This window comes from Esox lucius, chromosome 23 (genome assembly GCF_011004845.1).
Source record: "Esox lucius isolate fEsoLuc1 chromosome 23, fEsoLuc1.pri, whole genome shotgun sequence".
NCBI lineage: Eukaryota > Metazoa > Chordata > Actinopteri > Esociformes > Esocidae > Esox > Esox lucius.
In genome coordinates, this window is record NC_047591.1 from 21,955,289 (window position 1) to 21,976,307 (window position 21,019).

The 21,019-nt window shown below is 42.2% G+C and overlaps 2 protein-coding genes across 10 annotated transcripts in view; one reads left to right on the forward strand and one right to left on the reverse strand.

The window, feature by feature from the left end:
- Positions 1-9,426, reverse strand: part of mapkap1 (MAPK associated protein 1) — a 51,989-nt gene extending 42,563 nt beyond the window's left edge. The window contains exons 1-4 of the mRNA XM_034290013.1: positions 9,244-9,426; positions 4,174-4,704; positions 844-933; positions 351-499 (exon numbers count right to left, since the gene is read on the reverse strand). Of these exons, the coding sequence (XP_034145904.1) occupies positions 351-499; positions 844-933; positions 4,174-4,453 (519 nt within the window). The 5' untranslated portion in view covers positions 4,454-4,704; positions 9,244-9,426. The remainder of the gene's footprint in view (positions 1-350; positions 500-843; positions 934-4,173; positions 4,705-9,243) is intronic.
- A 4,572-nt stretch (positions 9,427-13,998) lies between these two features.
- The window catches only part of LOC105024007 (pre-B-cell leukemia transcription factor 3), a 50,449-nt gene continuing 43,428 nt past the window's right edge, over positions 13,999-21,019 (forward strand). For 3 of the 9 annotated variants that reach the window (XR_004575235.1, XM_034290119.1, XM_010893620.5), the window contains exons 1-2: positions 14,000-15,272; positions 15,651-15,724. Coding sequence is in view for 8 of the 9 variants with exons in the window: in XM_034290119.1 (XP_034146010.1) it covers positions 15,073-15,272; positions 15,651-15,724 (274 nt within the window). In the remaining variant the exon portion in view is untranslated. Of the gene's footprint in view, positions 15,273-15,650; positions 15,725-21,019 lie in introns of all 9 variants that reach the window. The other 6 variants (XM_010893621.5, XM_010893623.4, XM_010893624.4 and 3 more) reach the window with 4 other exon arrangements.

The window sequence follows — 21,019 nt, forward strand, 5'->3', positions numbered from 1 at the left end:
TGGATCATGCGAGTCTAAGAGCAAAATGACAGAAAGAAGGTCACCGTGTCTTCAGAGACTTTCGCCTGTGCCATTAGCGATGAGAAGCTGCGGCAAAAATTGTAATATACATTCGGAGACGGCGCCCAAGTTCCAGAACCGCTACCCAAGTGCTTGTAAATGACACAGTCACACTAGGACAGAAGGCGAGGCACATCGGCAGAACAGTCAGAAAAAAGGGACCAAGCAAAAGCTCAAAAGGGCACATATCCTATCCATGTAACCATGTAACCATTGTATTTACATTCACCTTCTAGGCTGCATGAACTAATCCAGCATGGAGCAATCCAAATCAAGGTAGAGACCCCTACCTTGCCGTCGAATTTGGAGTACTCGTTGAAAGGGTTGTTGAGTTGCTGGGGGCATTGCTCGAGCCGGAGGGACAAGGTGGACTTGGTGCCGTAGCTCCTGGGTCTGTCTTTGAAGTCACTCTTCTCAAACAGGGAACCCAGGTCCTCCGCTGCGACCGAGACAGTGACAGAAACACCAAGACGATTGGCGAAAACCGAGAGCTTGAAGAGGATATTTATATTCTCGCAGACAATTTGATTGTGCCAATTTGATTGTGCCAGTATTTCAGTTGGAACAGGACGCGAGCGTCGGACCCACAGTTTTCTGATGTTTATTTCATAATAAAGGCCAGGTTAAAAATCCAATCATTTTCGATCAATGCAAATTAACCATTCCCAGGAAATCCACTAAGAAGCGCCTCAGTTGTCTGACGAGAGTAAAGAGAAGGTACTGAAAGATTTGACTGTACTGAAATCTCAAATACTACTGGAAAAAAGGAACAAACCGTATTACCTGATTGCGAGGTTGACCTCTCCTTCCATTGAATGTTTTTGCATTTGATCTGGTTTTGTCGCTCCTTCCGTAACCGTTCAAGTCTTTGCGCTTTAAAAGTAAAAAAAAAAAAAAAAAACAGTAATGACATAGTGATTACAAGTAAACAATGATTTCAAAAAGCCAGACCAAAGTTATTCAAGTTTTTTCCCCCCAGAGGTACAGAGTCACACAATTCCGACAGCCATTTCAGAAACACAGAATGACAACAGATTCAGACTCACACATACAGATTTGGTTTATTTCACTGATGGTAAACAACACATTGGAAAGAGTAAAAACTTGAGCATGTCCGTCCCAGCCCACTGAACTTCACACTTCACGCACTCTATAGACATAAATTCACACTTCACGCACTCTACAGACATATATTCACACTTCCTTAGACGATGCCGAATACAATGCAGAACCGTGTTTGTGTGTGTGTTTGTATTTCTGTGCTCTTGCTATCTCTCATTTCTTACCGGCCACACCAGGTTTCTCGCGCTTTTCTTGTGGACGTCCTGGTGAGACAGTCTGCCATTTCAGGTGTCGTCTCAGTAGAAGAGCACTCTCAGTGACCCCAAATCCCCAATCCCCCTCAAAAACACAACAAACGCAACCCGAAGAGCCAGGGGAGCCAAAAGGAGATCTTCTAGCCAGACTTTGGACTCCCTCAGACTCCAAGCACCTCAGATCATGGTTCTCCTACAGGTATTTTGGACTCTCATTGTTTCCCAGTTAATTCCATTCAAGCCCACCTTGACATGACAACCTCTGCCTTTAAAGGGGTTTCATAGCACACAAGCCTCCTCCTCACCCATGTAAACCCAATTCCTGGAAATCATGGAGGTTTAGCCTGTGGTTAGCCGCTTTTTCATAGTGTGGTATGACTTATACACTGGTGAAGACATTTAGCTAGCGAGAAAACCTTGAGGGTGAGGACTTGACACAGCACTGCTCTAGAAACCTTAGGCCAGGACATCTGTCGGCTGACTTGATTCTGCGTTCAATCATTTCTCCAGCTCTCTGAATGAACAGTTATGACTGGTTGCTATAGCCTCTCCTTGTACTGACGAGGACACCAAGCCATTGTTTTTAATCTGAGTCCATAGTGTGCGCTCATAACTTTTAGAATGTCGGCCTCTGCACTCTGGGACAGAGTTCTGAAGTTGCATGGAAGAGAATGAGTTAAGTGCGTGCCCATAAAGACTACCCCCGATTGAATAAATCCTCACTGCTTCTCAACATCATCCATTATACTACCTTTACAAAGAATCATTACATGGATAACCTTTTCAAGGTCCTCAAGAGCTGGTTTCCATGAGTGAAAGGCTTAAGAACACAAGGCAGTATTTATTTTTTTATTTTATAATTTTTTTTTACAATCTTTTTCATTTGGGCAATAGAGCGAGGAGAGCCATCATTTCCATTACCATACAAATCAAACACAGACAACCTCCTGATTACCATCGCTTCTGCCCACAACTGCTGTGCCAATCGTCCGTAAAATAAAGAGAAGAGGAAAGCTTTAAAGAAAGAACAATGACAAGGAGGCTACAGTAGTTCGTGGAGCATGAAGCTATGCCTCGGGAGCTGTGAACCCAAACTTCAATTACTTCATGAGAATGTATAGTCAGTTTGATTTTCAGACACAACCAATCAGCCTTCACTGTAGCAAGTACAGTGTGTTTTAATGTCTTGGTTAAGAAGTTGCGAGATTCAAACAGGATTGCAGTGAGAAAAAGTTTGACGCAACGCCCTCCTCTCCACTTGAGACACCCCACCCCATCCTGACCCAAAAAGTTGCAACTTTTCTTTAGTGATTAGCCTACTTATTTCTTGTAAAATAAGAAGGAATTTAGGAAGAAAAAAACATTTAGTCTAGCAATGCTGTTATTTGGTATTCAATTTTGCAGAACCACATTGTCGTTGGGGGGGTAAGTAAAGATTATAGTGAAGATTAGAATAACAGATATTTGGCACACAAGAGACAATACTTCATAAACAACCTTACGTGAAGATCAGCCTTCTTGTAGCAATCATTGAGCTTGGTACACATTTGTAATGGAATTTGGCAAATTTTTCAGGTGCAATCTGCTCAAATTTCTCAATGTTTAAGTCATAGTTTTTTATTCTGGACTCATCGCAGGCCACTTCAGAAAGTGGTTTATTCTTGAACCATTTATGGGTGCTTTTGGATTTGTTTTGCTCTCCCTCTGGAAGATCCATAACCTTTAACAGAGGCCCAGTTTTTCATACACTGGGTTTTAAATTGCACTCCAAAACACCATGATAATCTGCAGATTTCACAACCTCTTGCACACGTTCAAGGGCACCAGCAGCCAACTAACACCACCACATTATCAAACCTCCTCACACATTCAGCAGCACAAATGGCATTATTTTCTTTAAATGCTTCATTTGGTCCCTGACAAAGACAGGAAGACCCATAAGCTAAAAGATAAAGCAGAAAGCCCCACCGTAAAATAATAAACACCTTATATTACCGTTGACTAAATTAAGCACTCAACAAACTTGGAAAAATAAATAGAAGTCCACCTCTGAAAATCACAAACACAGGGACATGGAAAGACCAGAGTGGACCAAGCAGTCAAACACTAGTGTCCTGCTTGGTTCACCCAGCCTCTTATGTACCCCCCAGGGTAAAATGGTCAATAAAAACAGAGCCCGGGTTCAGGAAGGTTCTTTCATTCCAAAAAGTTCAGCTGCGCCGCCGGATTGAGCTGGCCTGACGCAAGTGGACCGTGTGCTTCAGGCCGGCCTCGATCCAAACGGGCCAAGTATTTGTACGGGAAGATTTTCTGAAACCCAGGAGCGTTTGTACCCCTGGCGTTAAATATGACCCGTTTGTTCATGGGGCAGTTCAAGTGATTTTCAAAGACGCACTTTGCAGTAGGGCTAGGGTCAGTTACATTCCAAAGCGGCCCAAAAAAACTCAGAAAGTGAATGACATATTCACCACGGTTTTCAATTAGGACTTACATATACAAGTTCCATCAAAGCAACTAATTCACTAGGCTAAATAGTCCAAAATGGAAAGGCACTGACCCCGACCTCTCTAGCAGTGGCTTCGCTTACTACACCGTGTCAAGAAGTTGCATTGCTGCCTTCCATAACAAGAAGCACAGCCCCTCTAGCCAACCTAGCCTACACCAGTCAACCACCAATCTGGACCCCACAAAGACACCGCCCCAGACAAACCAACCGGCTCTCCAGTCACAACGCACAAATGGAGGGCCAGCCTGGTGAAAGGGTTGGCAGGCTACCGCATACCCCCCCGCCGTTTACCTGTGTTGGAGCGCCGGCGTATGCCAAAGTCCCAGCTCGAGGTGATGTCCATGGACTGGGAGAGGTCGCAGCCCGGGTTCTCCCCGCCGCCGCCCCCCTCGCCCAGGGTATCCGAGCCGAGCGAGCCCCCGCTGCTGCCAGGCGCCGAGGCCAGCTGGCACTTCTCCAGGTCCACGTCGTGGTCGATTAGCACCATCTCACACATGCCCGTGTCGTCGCTGGTCACATGGGACTGCCGGATGTGGGCCAGGATGATGGCGGGGTTGTCCAGGAAAGCCATCCTAAGGTCCTTCACCCGCGTTTCGTTTCAGCTTCCACCTTTTTAGTTCTCCTCTTACCTCCTCCTCCGCCTCCTCCTCCTTTCACACTCCTCTTTTCTCCCCACCTCTCCCGTCCCCGGTCTCGGCCTTTGTTTGACGGTTCTCAGTGATACTTTCAAGGCCGTCTGTGGTGACACGGAGACGTCGTCGTCTTTTTCTTCTCCTCTTTTGGGTTAGTTTCACCTCTCCATGATTGGACATGTGTGTAGGCCTGTTGGGGGACGAGTTTGGACAGATTAGTGCCTCCCTACAATAGGCCTTCCGAGGACGGCCAGTATTGAGGACATATTGTACCTGATTCATTAGTATCCAAACACAATTAAAGCTCCTTCAGCAATCACAAAATAGTCAGAGAAGGTCAAATCTCCCGTCTTTACATGTACATAGCTTACCACTCCAGCGCCATCTCAGCGAGAGACTCAGCAACTGTCGTTACATAACCACAGAGAAATGCTAATTGGCTAATTAACAAGGTAATTCGCTAATTATGGCTTTGCTGAGGGATGCCTTGATGAAATATGACAACATGCCCCCCCCCCCCCGCCCTGCTTTCCCTGGCACCTGTGCGTCCCTCCAGCTGTCACAGCAAAAACACTGTAGCAGTTGTGAGCAGGTGACAAAGTGGTGTCATTTGCAAACTCAAGTCTTATCAGACAGACCGCGCGGGCTTAGGAGAAATACAATCATTACGTGTTTGGTATGGGGGGAGTATGGGGCGGTGTGGGGGGGCAGACGGAATATCCCTGAGTCATCTGTTAACCAGCAAGAAGGAGGAAAGGCCTGAATATATCCATTTCTGTCTGATCAAAACGATATTTAGATAAATGGTAACAGTGTATCAAAGTCAAGTAGCGCAGCAATGTATTTTCACCAGGAAAAAAAACATCAGCAAGCAGTGGGAAACTTTAAGGGGCGTTGCCTGAATTTCTCATCAACATTCACTCAGGACCAGGAATTCCAACAGGCACTGTCACAAAGTGCTTTACAGAGACACCCGGCCTTAAACCCCAAGGAGCAAACAACAGTAGTGTTGAATTTCAGTGGCTAGGAAAAACTCCCTAAGAAGGTCGAATTTTAGGAAGAAACCTAGAGAGGACCCAGGCTCAGAGGGGTGACCAGTCCTCTTCTGGCTGTGCCAGGTGAGATATTAAGAGTCCAATTGGAATAATAAATACATTTCTCTGGGCTAAATCCAGAGTCTATTTGATTTTAGACTAGGTCAGAAGAATGACCAGGTGGACAAGGACAGGGACATCAACGGGCCCCCCAAACCAGGTAATCCGCAGGTGTGAAACAGGACCTCATCTCCTCCTAAAATTTTAAACTGGAGGAGACTGAGAAAAGTTAGTAGTGCATTCCTCATATCCCCCAGAACATGTTTTCCCCCTGTGCTGTTTTGATACTGTATGGGACAGGTGGGAAATAGCGGGTGGGTGGGAGGGAAGCGGGTGGGAGGGAAGCAGTCGGAACGGTGCAACCAAGATTGAACCCAGGACTCCGGCGGGGTGTCCATAGCTTACAGCACAGCTCCACGTGGTCCTCTGAACCCATTTAGAAAAGCAGATGTAATTAAAGAACTGTGAAAAATGCCTTAGACTGATAACCAATCTCCCGGAATATTGAGGTTTTCACAACTAATGTGGCGTCAGCTTCGATATGATATCTTGAGGTTGGAAGAAAAAATCCATTTTGGTTATTGAACTACAGTAAGTAGAAACCCGGTAACGTAGCTACGTCACATGATTGACATCATGGGCCCCTGTATTCTACATGCTCGGCCCTAATTATTGATGTCAATGTAACGCTATTCATTGCCATAGCAAGACAGAAGCCTTCAGGCAATATGCTCTTGTGAAGGTTAAAAACAAAGCAAAAGCATTACAAAACGTGAATTACAATTGTAGTACACAGAATAAATTTGACTCATTCTGTCACAAAAGAAGTGCGGTGCACATTTTTGTAAAAGTGAACAGTACGTAGTCTTTGTTTTTCCCCTTTATGGACGGATTCTACATATTTCTGTGATTTGCTTACCACAGTTTACCCGATACACTCAGCAACAATGAAGTCTCCACTTCCTGGAGCAGAGGATGAGAGGCCATATACACTCAGCTAAACGGGCAGGGAGCTTTTTTAACATTAACTGGATTGAGAGAAAAGCATGACATTTCCACTATACTCCACTCTAGCTATGCCAGACTGATAGCAGCAGCTCACTGCATTGACATTCAACAGAAATGCAATCTTCTTTACAGTCAATAAAGACACGCGTCATGCTGAAAACCTGTTTCACAGCCAGAGTATGGTCAGAGTTGACACCTCAAACATGCTTTAATAAAGGCAGTAAGAACGTGACAAAGACAATCGCACAAGAAACTGTGTCGGTCTCTGTTTGTTTTGACTGCTAGCTAGGTGATAATCACCCACATTTCTGACATGTGGGTCGATAGTATCAGCATTTCAGCCAGCTATTAGTGAACGAGGCAGACAGAAGTGTGTCCCCAACCTTTCCCGTAGACAACAAGGTCCTGTCCATTTGTACCAACAAAAATATATGCAACCTTTGCGTTGTGCGAATGTTTAGTACAATTTGGTTGGCGCTTATGCAACCTGCTGCGTATCCACAGTATTCAGATTCCTTCACTTCCTCTAAATGTTGTTGCCTAATAGACTGAACCTATAATTGATTACAGGTTCAACGATCTCTGCAGAGAAATAATTACTTAGTTTGGATGGACAGTCAGCTTTAAGAGTCTGAGCGGTTCCAACCCCCAACACAATTCTATGGAGAGTTCCTTGGCCTTCATAACTTGGTCTTTGCTTTGACATGCACAGAGAAGTGTGGGACACGGTAAAGACTGGTATGCATCTTAATTCATTTTGGAGTTCCACAGCAAAGGGACAAAATGCCTATGGAAATGAGATATTTCCGTCTAGCTTAGTCATTAAGGGTTGTGTGCAGACAGACAGCAGAAAAGAAATCCACAAATTCAGTCTATAACACAACACAGTGTGGAGAATGTGAAGCTGTCTGAATACTTTCTAAATCCTAGCATATATTGATCACCAAAAGAGTAACTAAAAACAATAAACTACATTGCTAACACATGAAGTCGTGTTGCTAGATAGCCAACTAAAGGCTAATTGTTTAATCGACCAGTAAATGCAACAAACTTCAAAAACTATCCAACGCAGTGCCTTTTGAGGCTTCTTAATGCCTATTCACTGTGAGGGCGCTCCGCTTCGCTCCGCAGGTGCATGAAATTCATATACTTCAGACACTTTAGTCTGCTCCCGGTATTTAAGTGGTGCCATGAACTCAATATTACATGTACTAAATGATACGCTCACAGAACTCTATGACTCTCCACTGCATAATTATAACAACAGCAGTTGCCTTTAAAACTGTATCTTTACCACATTTGCATTTTGAGCAATGCGTTGCATGTTACAAATGTATCTCTCTCTCCTCCATGCACACAGCAGAGGAAGAGAATGGGGGTGACGCAGTCACTTGGCAACTGACATTCCTTTAAACACAGTTCAGTTTTGGTTAAACAAAGCATAGCCCTATTTGAATACATAATGATGAACAACCACAATGTCTAACTATTGACAGATTATGATAGAGACCTGAGGCTGGGGCTACTGATCCGCATGGAGATCAATTAACCCATTGGTCAAAAGATGAGTTTTCAACATCCTATCGCGGGGGTCTTCAACCCTGCTCCTGGAGAGCAACTGTCCAGGTTGTTTTCACTCCAACTCTAATTCAGCACATGGGACACCAATAATTAGACAGTTAATAACTGAATGAGGCTGCAAAGACATGGAGTTGGACTGCAGCTCTCCAGAAGCAGGGTTTCTTTTAAGTGATTATACTTTCAATGGTTACCATTTGATTGATGTGTTGCTATGCTGTCATATAATTTGAAAGGACTGTCTGCTTTCAGAATAAGTGTCACGTTTTCATGTTTGGTTTGACAAATAATGCTCAGAAATGCATGAAGAGTTATTGTCTTTCAGCCATTTCTGAGTTACTGCCATTGATGCAACAATGCCAATATGGCGAACAGCAACAGTTAGTGTTTCTAGAACCTGAGTCTCTTCCTCTTTTCCATACAACTAGGTACAACTTCACGTAAGGAATCGACAGGAAGAGAACTTAAGCTTTCCTCGCGTGCTTATGGCTAACTGGCTAAAACCTCACCACACACTACATGGCTATGCCGTAATGATAGCAAGCTACCTGCTTGCAGCATCTTTACAATTAACACAAAGACAGTAGTCCGCACAGAGATGACGAGAAAACATCTAGCTAGTTTACTTAGCCGTTAGATTAGCGAGAGATGGTTAGCTACACTGTGCTGTTAGGTGGCAGCTGTTCAGCATTATAGCCAAGCCAACTAACCAACGTTAGCTAACTAGCTTCAGCTTGGTTTGTTAGCATCTCATAAGATGACTGCTAAATGTAGCCAGCTCAGTGCATACTGCATAGCTACATTAGTTACTTTATTCCGATATATAGCTCCTATTGTACCAGGGGGAACAATGGAAAAAGAACAGGAGTAAACTCAATTAGGCAGCTATAGCTACAATTTCCAATAAACAGCGACTAGACTAGCTAGCTAACTTATGTTCATCTTAGCTACTACTGACTGTAGCTAAACCTAGTAGGCCTTGTTGGCTTACGCCAGCAGGCAGTTAGCTACCTTGCTAGCTATTTGTGCCTTATAACTTGCGAACTTACCGTTATGCATGCCTTATCCGAGGAAGAGAAAGGTCAGAGATACACAGTACCATCTGTCCATAGGTCCAGTTACTGTTAATCATTTCAACAACGCTAAAATAAAAATGTTAACTGAAATCACCAATGAACTCCATGACAATGTATTTCCTCTGTTGACACTAGACGCAGTGCCCACACACAGGAAGTGGGGTGTCAAAGCGAGGGGAAAAACCCACCCCAAGCAAACTTGATAGACGTTTGGTTAAACCAATAATATGCATGAACCGTAACAGAATTTAACAACTTAACCGTGTAGTGTTGTGTGTGTGTTTTACCCTAGTGTGCAAAGTTAATGCACATTTATTTGGAGATAGTGTTTAGGAGTGTTTAGGATGTAAGAGGACAGAAGGAACCAGAGACTCAGCAAAGCATGAGTGCCCATCTTTCAGTCTAGCATTACACATTGTGGTCACCCTGAGAGTTTTGAGCATGTGTGTAGGTGGGCTCTTTTGTGCACATGTGCATGAAGTGGGTTTTGTGTCACATATACAGTGCCAATCCAAAGTGTAGACACTTAGCAATTCCCTTGAAGTGGATGAGTGTGTCTGAACTTTTGACTGGCACTTTATATGTGACGGTTGCGCATAATTTGCACAGGGCGGTCAATCCCTATAGCAACAAGGAATAACCTATACATTGCATGTGACACAGAATAGCATGCGGTGCCTAACCATCCGGCACCTGACTGTCACACCCATGGCAACACCTCTCCGACTGGGACTCCATTTACTCTGCGTGCTACCTGGGAACTCATGCAGCCTCTGTGTATATAGAGTGTGTTTTGACAGGAGCATATTTCAGTGATGAATGCTCCGTCCACTCCAGGGGCTCCTCTCTCCCTCAAATCCCAGGAGCAGTGCGCCGGTACTTCAAGGTCAAGTGAAAAGAGAGTGTCATCATATAGCTTGGGGAAAAAAAGAAGAAAAAAACAAGACAAAGAAAAACATTTATTCCACCCTGTGCCTCAGCAACAGTTGCGGAGTGATGGCGAAGGTAGGCGGGGTACCAGCACAGAGGGTCTGGGCTCTGGAAACCATGCTATCGCTGAATTGGAAATATTTACAATATGATACAATGTTACAATACAATGGTGGAATGTTGAGGCTGACAGCACTCTGTAGTTTCCGTTTTCCTGCAATGTATAGTAAACAGCATAAAGAATGTGAAAATGACTTTAACTCCGTATGAGCCACTGGATTTGCTAATTAAATGCACATGACACATTGAAAATGGTATGCTCATATGTGAACATGCTCCTAGAAACAATATTTCCAACTTAATTTGGGTCAAAATACTCTAGCAGTCATTTTAAAATGTAAACATTCAATGATTGGAATAAGGTATAACCACTGAATGTATACTGCATGTAAAAATTACAACTGCGTTTAAAAACAGAATTCTATTTTGCATAATTTAAAACCTTATGGAATATATTTAATGTCATACCTCAATGATACAAAGAAAGATATTTGTTAATATATTATCCAACTGAGTTATATATTAATAAATTAATTTTGAAACTAAATACAGTGGGGAGAACAAGTATTTGATACACTGCCGATTTTGCAGGTTTTCCTACTTACAAAGCATGTAAAGGTCTGTAATTTTTATCATAGGTACACTTCAACTGTGAGAGACGGAATCTAAAACAAAAATCCAGAAAATCAAATAGTATGATTTTTTTTAAATTAATTTTAATTGCATGACATAAGTATTTGTTCACCTACCAACCAGTAAGAATTCCGGCTCTCACAGACCTGTTAGTTTTTCAATAAGAAGCCCTCCTGTTCTCCACTCATTACCTGTATTAACTGTACCTGTTTGAACTAGTTACCTGTATAAAAGACACCTGTCCACACACTCAATCAAACAGACTCCAACCTCTCCACAATGGCCAAGACCAGAGACCTGTGTAAGAACATCAGGGATAAAATTGTAGACCTGCACAAGGCTGGGATGGGCTACAGGACAATAGGCAAGCAGCTTGGTGAAAAGGCAACAACTGTTGACACAATTATTAGAAAAGGGAAGAAGTTCAAGATGACGGTCAGTCTCCCTCGGTCTGGAGCTCCATGTAAGATCTCACCTCGTGGGGCATCAATGAACACTACACAGCAGGACCTGGTCAATGACCTGAAGAGAGCTGGGACCACAGTCTCAAGGAAAACCATTAGTAACACACTATGCCGTCATGGATTAAAATCCTGCATGTTCCCCATGCTCAAGCCAGCACATGTCCAGGCCCATCTGATGTTTGCCAATGACCATCTGGATGATCCAGAGGAGAAATGGGAGAAGGTCATGTGGTCTGATGAGACCAAAATAGAGCTTTTTTGTCTAAACTCCACTCGCTGTGTTTGGAGGAAGAAGAAGGATGAGTACAACCCCAAGAACACCATCCCAACCGTGAAGCATAGAGGTGGAAACATCATTCTTTGATGATGCTTTTCTACAAAGGGGACAGGACGACTGCACCGTATTGAGGGGAGGATGGATGGGGCCATGTATCGCGAGATCTTGGCCAACAACCTCCTTCCCTCAGTCAGAGCATTGAAGATGGGTTGTGGCTGGGTCTTCCAGTATGACAATGACCCGAAACACACAGCCAGGGCAACTAAGGAGTGGCTTCGTGAGAAGCATTTCAAGGTCCTGGAGTGGCCTAGCCAGTCTCCAGACCTGAACCCAATAGAAAATCTTTGGAGGGAGCTGAAAGTCTGTATTGCCCAGCGACAGCCCCGAAACCTGAAGGATCTGGAGAAGGTCTGTATGGAGGAGTGGGCCAAAATCCCTGCTGCAGTGTGTGCAAACCTGGTCAAGAACAACAGGAAACGTATGATCTCTGTAATTGCAAACAAAGGTTTCTGTACCAAATATTAAGTTCTGCTTTTCTGATGTATCAAACACTTATGTCATGCAATAAAATGCAAATTAATTATTTAAAAATCAAACAATGTGATTTTCTGGATTTTTGTTTTAGATTCCGTCACACAGTTGAAGAGTACCTATGATAAAAATGATAGACTTCTACATGCTTTGTAAGTGGGAAAACCTGCAAAATCAGCAGTGTTTCAAATACTTGTTCTCCCCACTGTATTACATATCATGTTATACCCCTCTGCAGTGACAAAGGGAATAAAACACATCGTAAAAATATGATTATAAAATGGTTCATTCTATATTTGAGAGTGAAGGTGAAAAACATAATTTTTCCAGAGAAGAACTCTTAGGCCTTATCTATTCTTGTCAAAATGACTGCAACTTCTGAAACTGAGTGAGATCAGCCCCTGAATGGGAGATGCTGGAAGGGCCAAAGGGAGGCAGTCCTCCCTTTGGTGAAAAGATGAAATCCCAAATGCCTCAAGGCAGTGAAGGGGACATTACCCCTGCGTACGCTGATGCAGTGGAAATCTTTTCTTGACCCCTGACTCTCTGGGGGCACAAATGACCCCATGACCAATATCATGAGTTGGGGTGTTAATCCTGGTGTCCTTGTTAAATTTTCAATCTGGCCCTCATATCATTATGGCCACCTGATCATCCACCAGCTTTTAATTGTCTCATCCATCCTTTCTACTGTCCCTTGTAACAAAAATATATACATGTATAAGGTACAATTGACACTAAGAGTCGGTTTTGTGGACACAGGTTAGGCTTAGTCCTGACTGTAAAATCAAGCTCAATGGAGAATCATGTGGAGCTTGAGTTTTTTTGTCCAGGACTAGGCTTAACCTGTGTCGGCAAAACTGTCTCTAAATATATTTTATCAATAACACACACACACTATTAGAGCTAAATTACAAAAATGTTAAAAACAATATAAGTAAATCTGACACTGCTGATCTGAAAGTTCCCTTACAAGCTTTTTGTTGACCGCAGTGTTACCACCAATCAGCGTGTATTCTGTATTATTTGGACGTCACAGGTTTTGTCTGGTATATTTACATTTAATAAATTCAGTAGACACTCTCAGCAAGAGCATCTCATGTTACTGATTGCAAACATGTTTGGGCTTCTTACTGTTCCTCTGTGGGACTCAAACACACAACCTTAGCATTGAAAGGGTCACGCTGTACTAACTATCCACTCACCAGCGTAACAACAGCATCATGGGTTCCTGCTCCAGACATTTGACTGGGCTCTGCATTTGAAATGTGTGTCAGGCCCTGCATTTAGGTAGTGGAATCAATACGAGAAAACTAGTGGAACCCAGTGCATTCACACTGCATGAACTGTTTGATTTCATGCCCCCATATCAACCCTACCAACTGGGACACGCGGGTTATTATGTAGCCACATGGAAGGCCACTAACTGAAAGTCTTAAGAAATAAACTGAATAGATGCTTTAATTCACACATATTATTCGTAAGCTACAGTAGGGCCTGTTTTATTATTGCAGAACTTCCTACACGGTCTTTGTCTCTCCAGCCGCGCATCCGAGAGGCTTGTAGTCGCTGTCATAGTAACCTAACGTAGCAGATCTGTCATAGCAACCGAAAAGGAGGACCACCATGCAAATATCACTCGTGGCAACGACCAATGGAAAGTTACTGACTTTCCATGAAAATATCTCAAGGCAGGGCCATTGCCTCTGCTATTCCACCATTGGTGGATTTGACCGTCAGTCTACTTCAGGGGAGAGTCGATTGGCGAATAAAACTCTTAATGTTTAAACATTGGCTTTCCCTGTTCGTCCACCTTGTTCCTCCAGGACAGGTTTGGTGGTAGTAGTTCTTTCACGTGAACAGTGCGGATACATTTTCCACAGTTGTCTTTTAGCAGTTGCATAGTGTTCAGCTCGATATTGTCTCTGCGTCGTCATATTACTAGATGCGACGCGACTTCTTCCGGCGTGATCAAATTAAGAGGGATACTTGTCTAAAAAAGGTGTCACCTCTATTTCCAAATCATCCTCACATATCTCGGTTCGCTTTGCTGTAGTGAGCGCTGAGGAGTAGCCCACTGTAGTAGCGAAGGACACGCATTTCTCAAAGGGGCGGAGCTAGCGTTTTCATACCGATTTTCATTTTCTTGTGCTTTTGCATTCAGACTATCACGTCCACCCGGTGCGAATGGCAACTTGTCAATCGCATAGCGCACAAGCCGTCAATTAGCCGACGTTATTTTGAAAGTAGACATATAGGAATTAACGCACTGCTTTTGCTTGCACAATGATAACATGTGCTTATTTGTGGGAAATATTATAAACTTTTAAAATTGGATGACAATTATTCTGTCACAATATTACGTTAATTATTGCAGACGTCAATACATTGTAACTTTAGAGAAAATCAAGGGGTCTCGCATTCTGATATTAACATTTTAGCCGTTCACATTGTGTGTGTTAGCAAGTTGCGCTTGGACTGCTGGTTCTATGGAATCTATGAAGTTTGTATCAAGACCAGAACGACGAAGATGCCAAGAGGATACGCACAGGGAGAATCGCTAGAAGACAACATTTAGACTGAAATCTACACGGACCCTTTGAATGAGTAGGCTACCTGCAAGACACCTCTATTGCCTTTGCTACAAAGATTCATTAGCGATAGTTGATGAATACTACGTAGATTTTAGACCGAAACATAATTTAAATTAATCTACACGCTGTAAATTGAAGAAAACTATCAGAAGTCTCGCAGTCGGAATCTGACAATTTACAAATTCCTGTTCCAGATACCTATTAATTTTCAATGTGCCCTCAACCGGACAATATCGCTCCTGTATGTGATTGAAATATTCGCAATCTTCTCTTTTTGCGTCGCCGAAAAGCGCATTGATTGTGTTGCGGCATCATGATGGAGGAACAAGCCCGGATGATGCAGGCGCTCAGCGGTGTGACTCTAGCTGGACATTCGGTACAAGGAGGCATGGGACTACCGCCGCCCCACGGACACGAGGGGACTGATGGGGACGGAAGAAAACAAGATATTGGGGACATTCTTCATCAAATAATGACAATTACGGACCAAAGTCTGGATGAAGCACAAGCGAAGTTAGTCAATTTGAATTGTTTTAATTTCTTGAATTAATCACATAAAATAAGCCTAGTTTAGGGGTTATCATGTAGACTACAGTACGTTGCCACATGGCAACTTTTAAAATTGTTACAGATAGTGTGTGGGTAATGTTCTATAATGTTACCTAGAATAGACTATCTGTCAACTTATTATATTGTGAGGACATGTCTCACGTGTCCTATCTTGCAAATTGTGTATTTTACCATTTTAAAATGTAGGCCTAATCGCAAACGGGCCATGGTAACTACACAATTATAGTTGCTTTGTTCTCAATAGTTTCATTAGTTTTTTTTTGTGTGATGTAGCAAGTAGGCTATACATTATCACTAAGATTTTTTTCTTTACTTACAAAGGAAACATGGATTGAACTGTCACAGAATGAAACCTGCACTCTTCAGCGTTCTCTGCGAAATCAAAGAGAAAACAGGTGAGAGCAAACGCTGCAATTGCATTTCTCCGGGAAACCTTCTTCATGTAGCCTGTGAGAGCAACATTTCAGTGCGGACCACTTTGTTCTTTGTACTCAAACATTATTTGAGTCATAAAATATGCAGCCGGTTTTCACGAGATAATCTGTCATTCGCAGATGAGATTGAACACTGCTTTCACCATTTTGACAGTCCACGGTGTCTCAGGTAGAGCGCTTGCACGACCTGAGTACATTGGTTGGCAATCAGTGACGGCGTGACATAACAGCTGTCAGTGTTACAGCCTGGCAGTAGGCTGAACAACACTGGATCATTCACTATGCATCCGACATTATATTGCACTAGACTGAGGGTCATTTGAAGTTAAATGAAATGAGCTTACTTGCTGTAGCCTGCCAGCATTTATTTTAATTACAACTCAACCAAGTAAACACCCAACTATTGGTTAATTACATTGGAATTATGTACAGGACTAATGTGAAACACATTCACATCATTCTCTATATTTTTATCTTCCTTTGTTAGGATACTGTAGTTAACATTTCAATGGATTGCGTGTGGGTACTTGAGCAACAACTGAACTAGTGTAGAATAGGTAATGCAATACATTTAAACTACTGTATGGGTGAAAAGAGAACAGTTGCTGTCTAAGTGGCTTGATTTCCACAAGTGTGCATTCTTCTTTTTTCTGGGGTCTGATGGTCAAAGGCAATGACACAAGCATTGATAATGAGGAACATTCCACCATCGGGTCGAAATGACAACTAGATGATCAGGGTATCTGAGTCCACTACTCTGAAGAGCCGACATGGACAAAGTGCCATCACCAAATAGAACCTGTGCTTGGCCAGCGTGTGACATGTCGTCAGGCCTGGCTCAGGAATCAGCATAACATTTAATTTCTCAGTCACCGGAGATGCTTGAACTATGTGTTAAAGCGATAGAGGCCATTTAGACGTACGGGAAAACCAGAAGGCAAAATAGATACGATAACTGGTGTGGCGACTGGTTAGAAAAATTCCTTTGAGCTGCCACACGGTAAGCAGGGAGATAACATAGGAATAACCACATTTAGAAGGACCAGACCGTTCACTCTGACTGGCCCCTTTGTAGCCTACATTGTTACTACTCTAGTTACAGACAGATTTTCATAACACTCAAGTTTTCGACACACATTTTCTGAAGGCGATTCTGTATTTTATGGATATAAAATAGCAGTGTATTTTTCCCTCGGTAGTGGTTAGAGTCGTGAGTTGATGTGATGATTGTGTTCACTGTCGTCCTGGGAGGATTCTACACAAAGGTCCAGGAATTATGTTTAACAACATCTCTTAAACTGCCACAGAGCCAGTCGCTGTATTTCAATTTTCAGATAGTGGTTCTGGCTACTAGTACATATTATTTTGTTGTTGATGTAAATATCTCTTTGTATAATTGATGGTCTCAACAAAGCTCAACAAACATAGTCCCCTAATAATGCAAATTATTGTTAACTTGCACAGGCCTTTTGTTATTTGCATTGTGCTTGGTGAGATTGCCTTTTCTCTTTCATATAAATATTAAGAGCTGTAGGGAGGTGTTTTTTCCGACTGCTGTCTTGGTAACTTGGAGGAAATGGAAAAAGCTGAGCTTGTAGCCCAATAGAAGGCTCTTGTTATTTTATAACATACTGCAAATGGAAGGTTGGGAATCATATTCCACGTTGGGCTTGCTGGAAAACAATCAAGGGCATTCACTATATCGTTTTTATTGCAGCTTTATTTCCCTCATATTCCTTTTAGACGTTTGTTGTAAATCACCTTTAGTGTTGAACAGTGCATTTCATGGGGTTTCACAAGAGCACAGATTGTTTACAGTGATTGCTCTTTATTTTTACTCTGCTGGCGATGGGTGGGTGCATCTATGAAAGAACGCTGTGCTTAATATATCTGTTGAATATCCTGTATATATTTTGTTTGCAGTGAAGCCATATTGAGTTGGAACGGCAAACGCATGTGAATTGTAAAATAAGGAATCCACATTTAACTGGAATTTCTGATGGACTTAACCCCTTACATTTACAGAGAATGTTATTTTTTTTCAGATTTGCAGTTGATGTGGGTTTTTACTCAAGACCCGTATAGGTTATTTTACATTACTGTACATCATTCGTAGCCTGTCCTCTTAATTTACAGTCTCAGTTAAAGACAGCACATGTCTGAAACACGCGTATCTGTTATGGAGAGATACTGTAGACCTCTATCAAAATTTTGAGAAAAAATTGTGATTGGCCGAGGTGGAACCAGAGCACTCGTCGTTAGAAATGTAAGCTTCAAGGCTCAAATGATAAATAGAATGTGAAGTGTTTTTCTGGTAACCATGCAAGCAAATGTAACACATTTTTAGGAACTGCAGCCGAGAAAGATAGATGAGCCTTTACATGAGTGTGTGTCTGTGTGTGTGTCTGTGTGTGTGTCTTTGTGTGTGTCTGTGTGTGTGTGTGGCTGTGTGTGTGTGTTTGTGTGTAGTATAAAATCCTTTAAAACTTTCAAAACTCCCCTCCACCAATCAAATAAGTATTTCATCATGATTTGTACTAATTGTGTAGCATGAATGAGAATTATACAGAATATTCGATACACACATCCCAATGTTCAACTCTCTTGATCCAGCTGGGAGTTGCTGCTATGACACAAGGCCAAAATCATGAATTCTGCACTCCCAAATTTGGGTGGAGAAAAAAGGGGAAACCTTTGAGTAAATAATTTGAAAATAGTTTGTAGAAGATATCATATTACCTCAGTACAGATATTATCAAAGGAAAATGTGAACTCAGACTTGGTAATTTTCTTACCCTTAACAGGTTTTTTCTAATCTCAAAGTACTTGGCCAAAACATAAGCATAACAAAATCTTTGTGTTAACAAAGATCCTAAATGAGGATTTCCAAAAGACATTAGACTATATTTACATTTGAGACATTAGGCTCCTATTCAATGAGTTTGAGTGACTTATTCAGGTTCTGCCCCAAACAAGGCATTGCATGCCTCAACGGTTGATCAGGTTCACCCATTCAATTGCAGGGTGCATCTGGTCGTGTTTTGTATAGTAACATGAACTTGTAAAAGCGAATGATACCGATTACGATGGTAATTAACCATTAAGAACTGGGTCAGGAACATAAATGATGGTTACAGCAGTTAACAAAATCTGAATTTGTAATCCCTGAATTATTGGTTGTCGTAGTGTCAGTGGGTGTAAAACCGTGGAGGTGAGTTTGTGAGAGAAGTTGCTTTTATTACCTTGGTGGAATCCAACCTTTGTAAGCCTGTGACCTTTTGTCTTTGAGGGAATGCACTTATACTTCAGGCCCTGTCAAGTCCCGAGCAGATAAAGAGGATGTGCGTGAGATGTTTGCCTGCTTTGTGTCTCAAAATATATTCTTGAACTTCTCAAAACCTGGGCTTATTTGTCGCAGTCCCACATACATGCACTGCGATGTGGTAATTACAGGGGTGCCATCAAAGCAAATAAACACTGATTGCATTTACTAAGCATTTTTCGGCTATTTGTAAGCCTTACGTTACTCTCATGACAAGGGTAACTAGCTCAGTAGGAAGGAATACAGTCTAGTGTCATTGTGCTACAGTACATCACAGATGCTGTTCTCAACTGCCGGGGCACATCAGAAATTAGCATTTTGCAAAACACACATCTTCATAATGTGCTCCATATACATTCTCGCTTGGCTAAATCAATTGTGGGCTTAGATTGTAATAAAGCGAAGTGAGGGCAATTTAAATCATTAAGTTGATTTACCAGCCAGTTCAGATTGAGGAGGTAAGCATTTCTTAAGCCTGTGGGGGACATTCTGTCTCAGGGCAATCAACCACAGAGCTAATGAGAGGAATACATCTGTCTGGATGTTCATTAGATAAAGTGCCTGTCATAATAATAATAATAATAATAATAATAATGCTGTATGAATACAATATCCATAATGTATTTTAAAGGGTGGCACCATGTAAATAAATAACATGACAGTCAGAATTTACCAGGTGATGCAAAGAAGGAAATGGACATTTAAAAACTATCAGTATATTTTTCATGAACAGAATTGCAATTAAATTCACTCCTCAATATAGTATTCCTCAAACTCAGCAATTGCATTTTTTTTTCTGGCACTTGGTATCAGGTTGCAGCATAACAACAGGTACTGTGTCTATATTCTGTTGGTGTGCTTTCGCCGTGGTGAAGATGGCCTCATGAACCAATGGTTTGGAAAATGGACTTGAGTGGGAACATTGTCATTGACGCTCCCTGATGTGATTTCGGCTGCTCCTTGAATCCCAGCACGAAGTGCTTCTCAGTACATGTCTATAGTGGACAGCAGACACTTGCACAAGCACCTAGCAATGCTACTCGGCACACGTTATTTTGTCACGAACAGCCTTAAATTTAGGATTATATGCATTTTTTTATATTGTGGTTTGTTTTTCATGGTTTGCATGTTATTGGACCCGTTTTTCCCATTTGAACCTTGTGTTTCTGCACGCTTAGATTGCAAAGGGTGCTTTTTTGTTTTTCGAAACAAATGAATACAGTCGGTTTTACTTATTATCCTCCCATTCATTTATTTCCCCATGTCTCTCTTTTGTCATAGCTGACAGGTTTTTCCTGCGGTTCAGACTTAAACGCGGTCCCATAATAGTTTTTTTCACACATAAGCTATGCTAATGAGTCTCTGTGGCGACTAGCGTAGCAATTAGCATCCTCCAACTATTTTTTAGCAGGTTAATTGCAAGAATGTTCCCCGACTGCACGTCTGACTTGTTAATTAGGCTTGACAGTGATGGTGGAATTGCAATCCGGAGGCGGTGGCGGCAGATAGGAGCGACTGGCCGTCAAGTAAAAGAGCCACGATTGATTAGAGACAACGGTTAGGCCCGATACTGTACATGGATTCTGGAACACTGATATAGCAAAGATGTGTTCGTGATCTATGTACCAGCCAGAGGCTCGCAGGTCTAGAAATAGCCTGGTTCCTAAAGTGGGCTAACTATAAGGTCACTACAGAGATCTTCGCCCACTACCTCTGTCAGTTTCTTGATAAACCATATAACCTCTTTAAACTATGACTGTAAAAAAAATGAAGAAAGGATGAACGCCACACAATATAATTATACAGATTTGTAATTAACATATAAAAAAGTGTTTAAAAAAAAAAAGAACCGACATTGTTAAAGCAAATAAATCACATGTATTCCCCATCAAAGCCCCAGGTTGCCACACATAACGGGGGTTTGTTGAACAGGG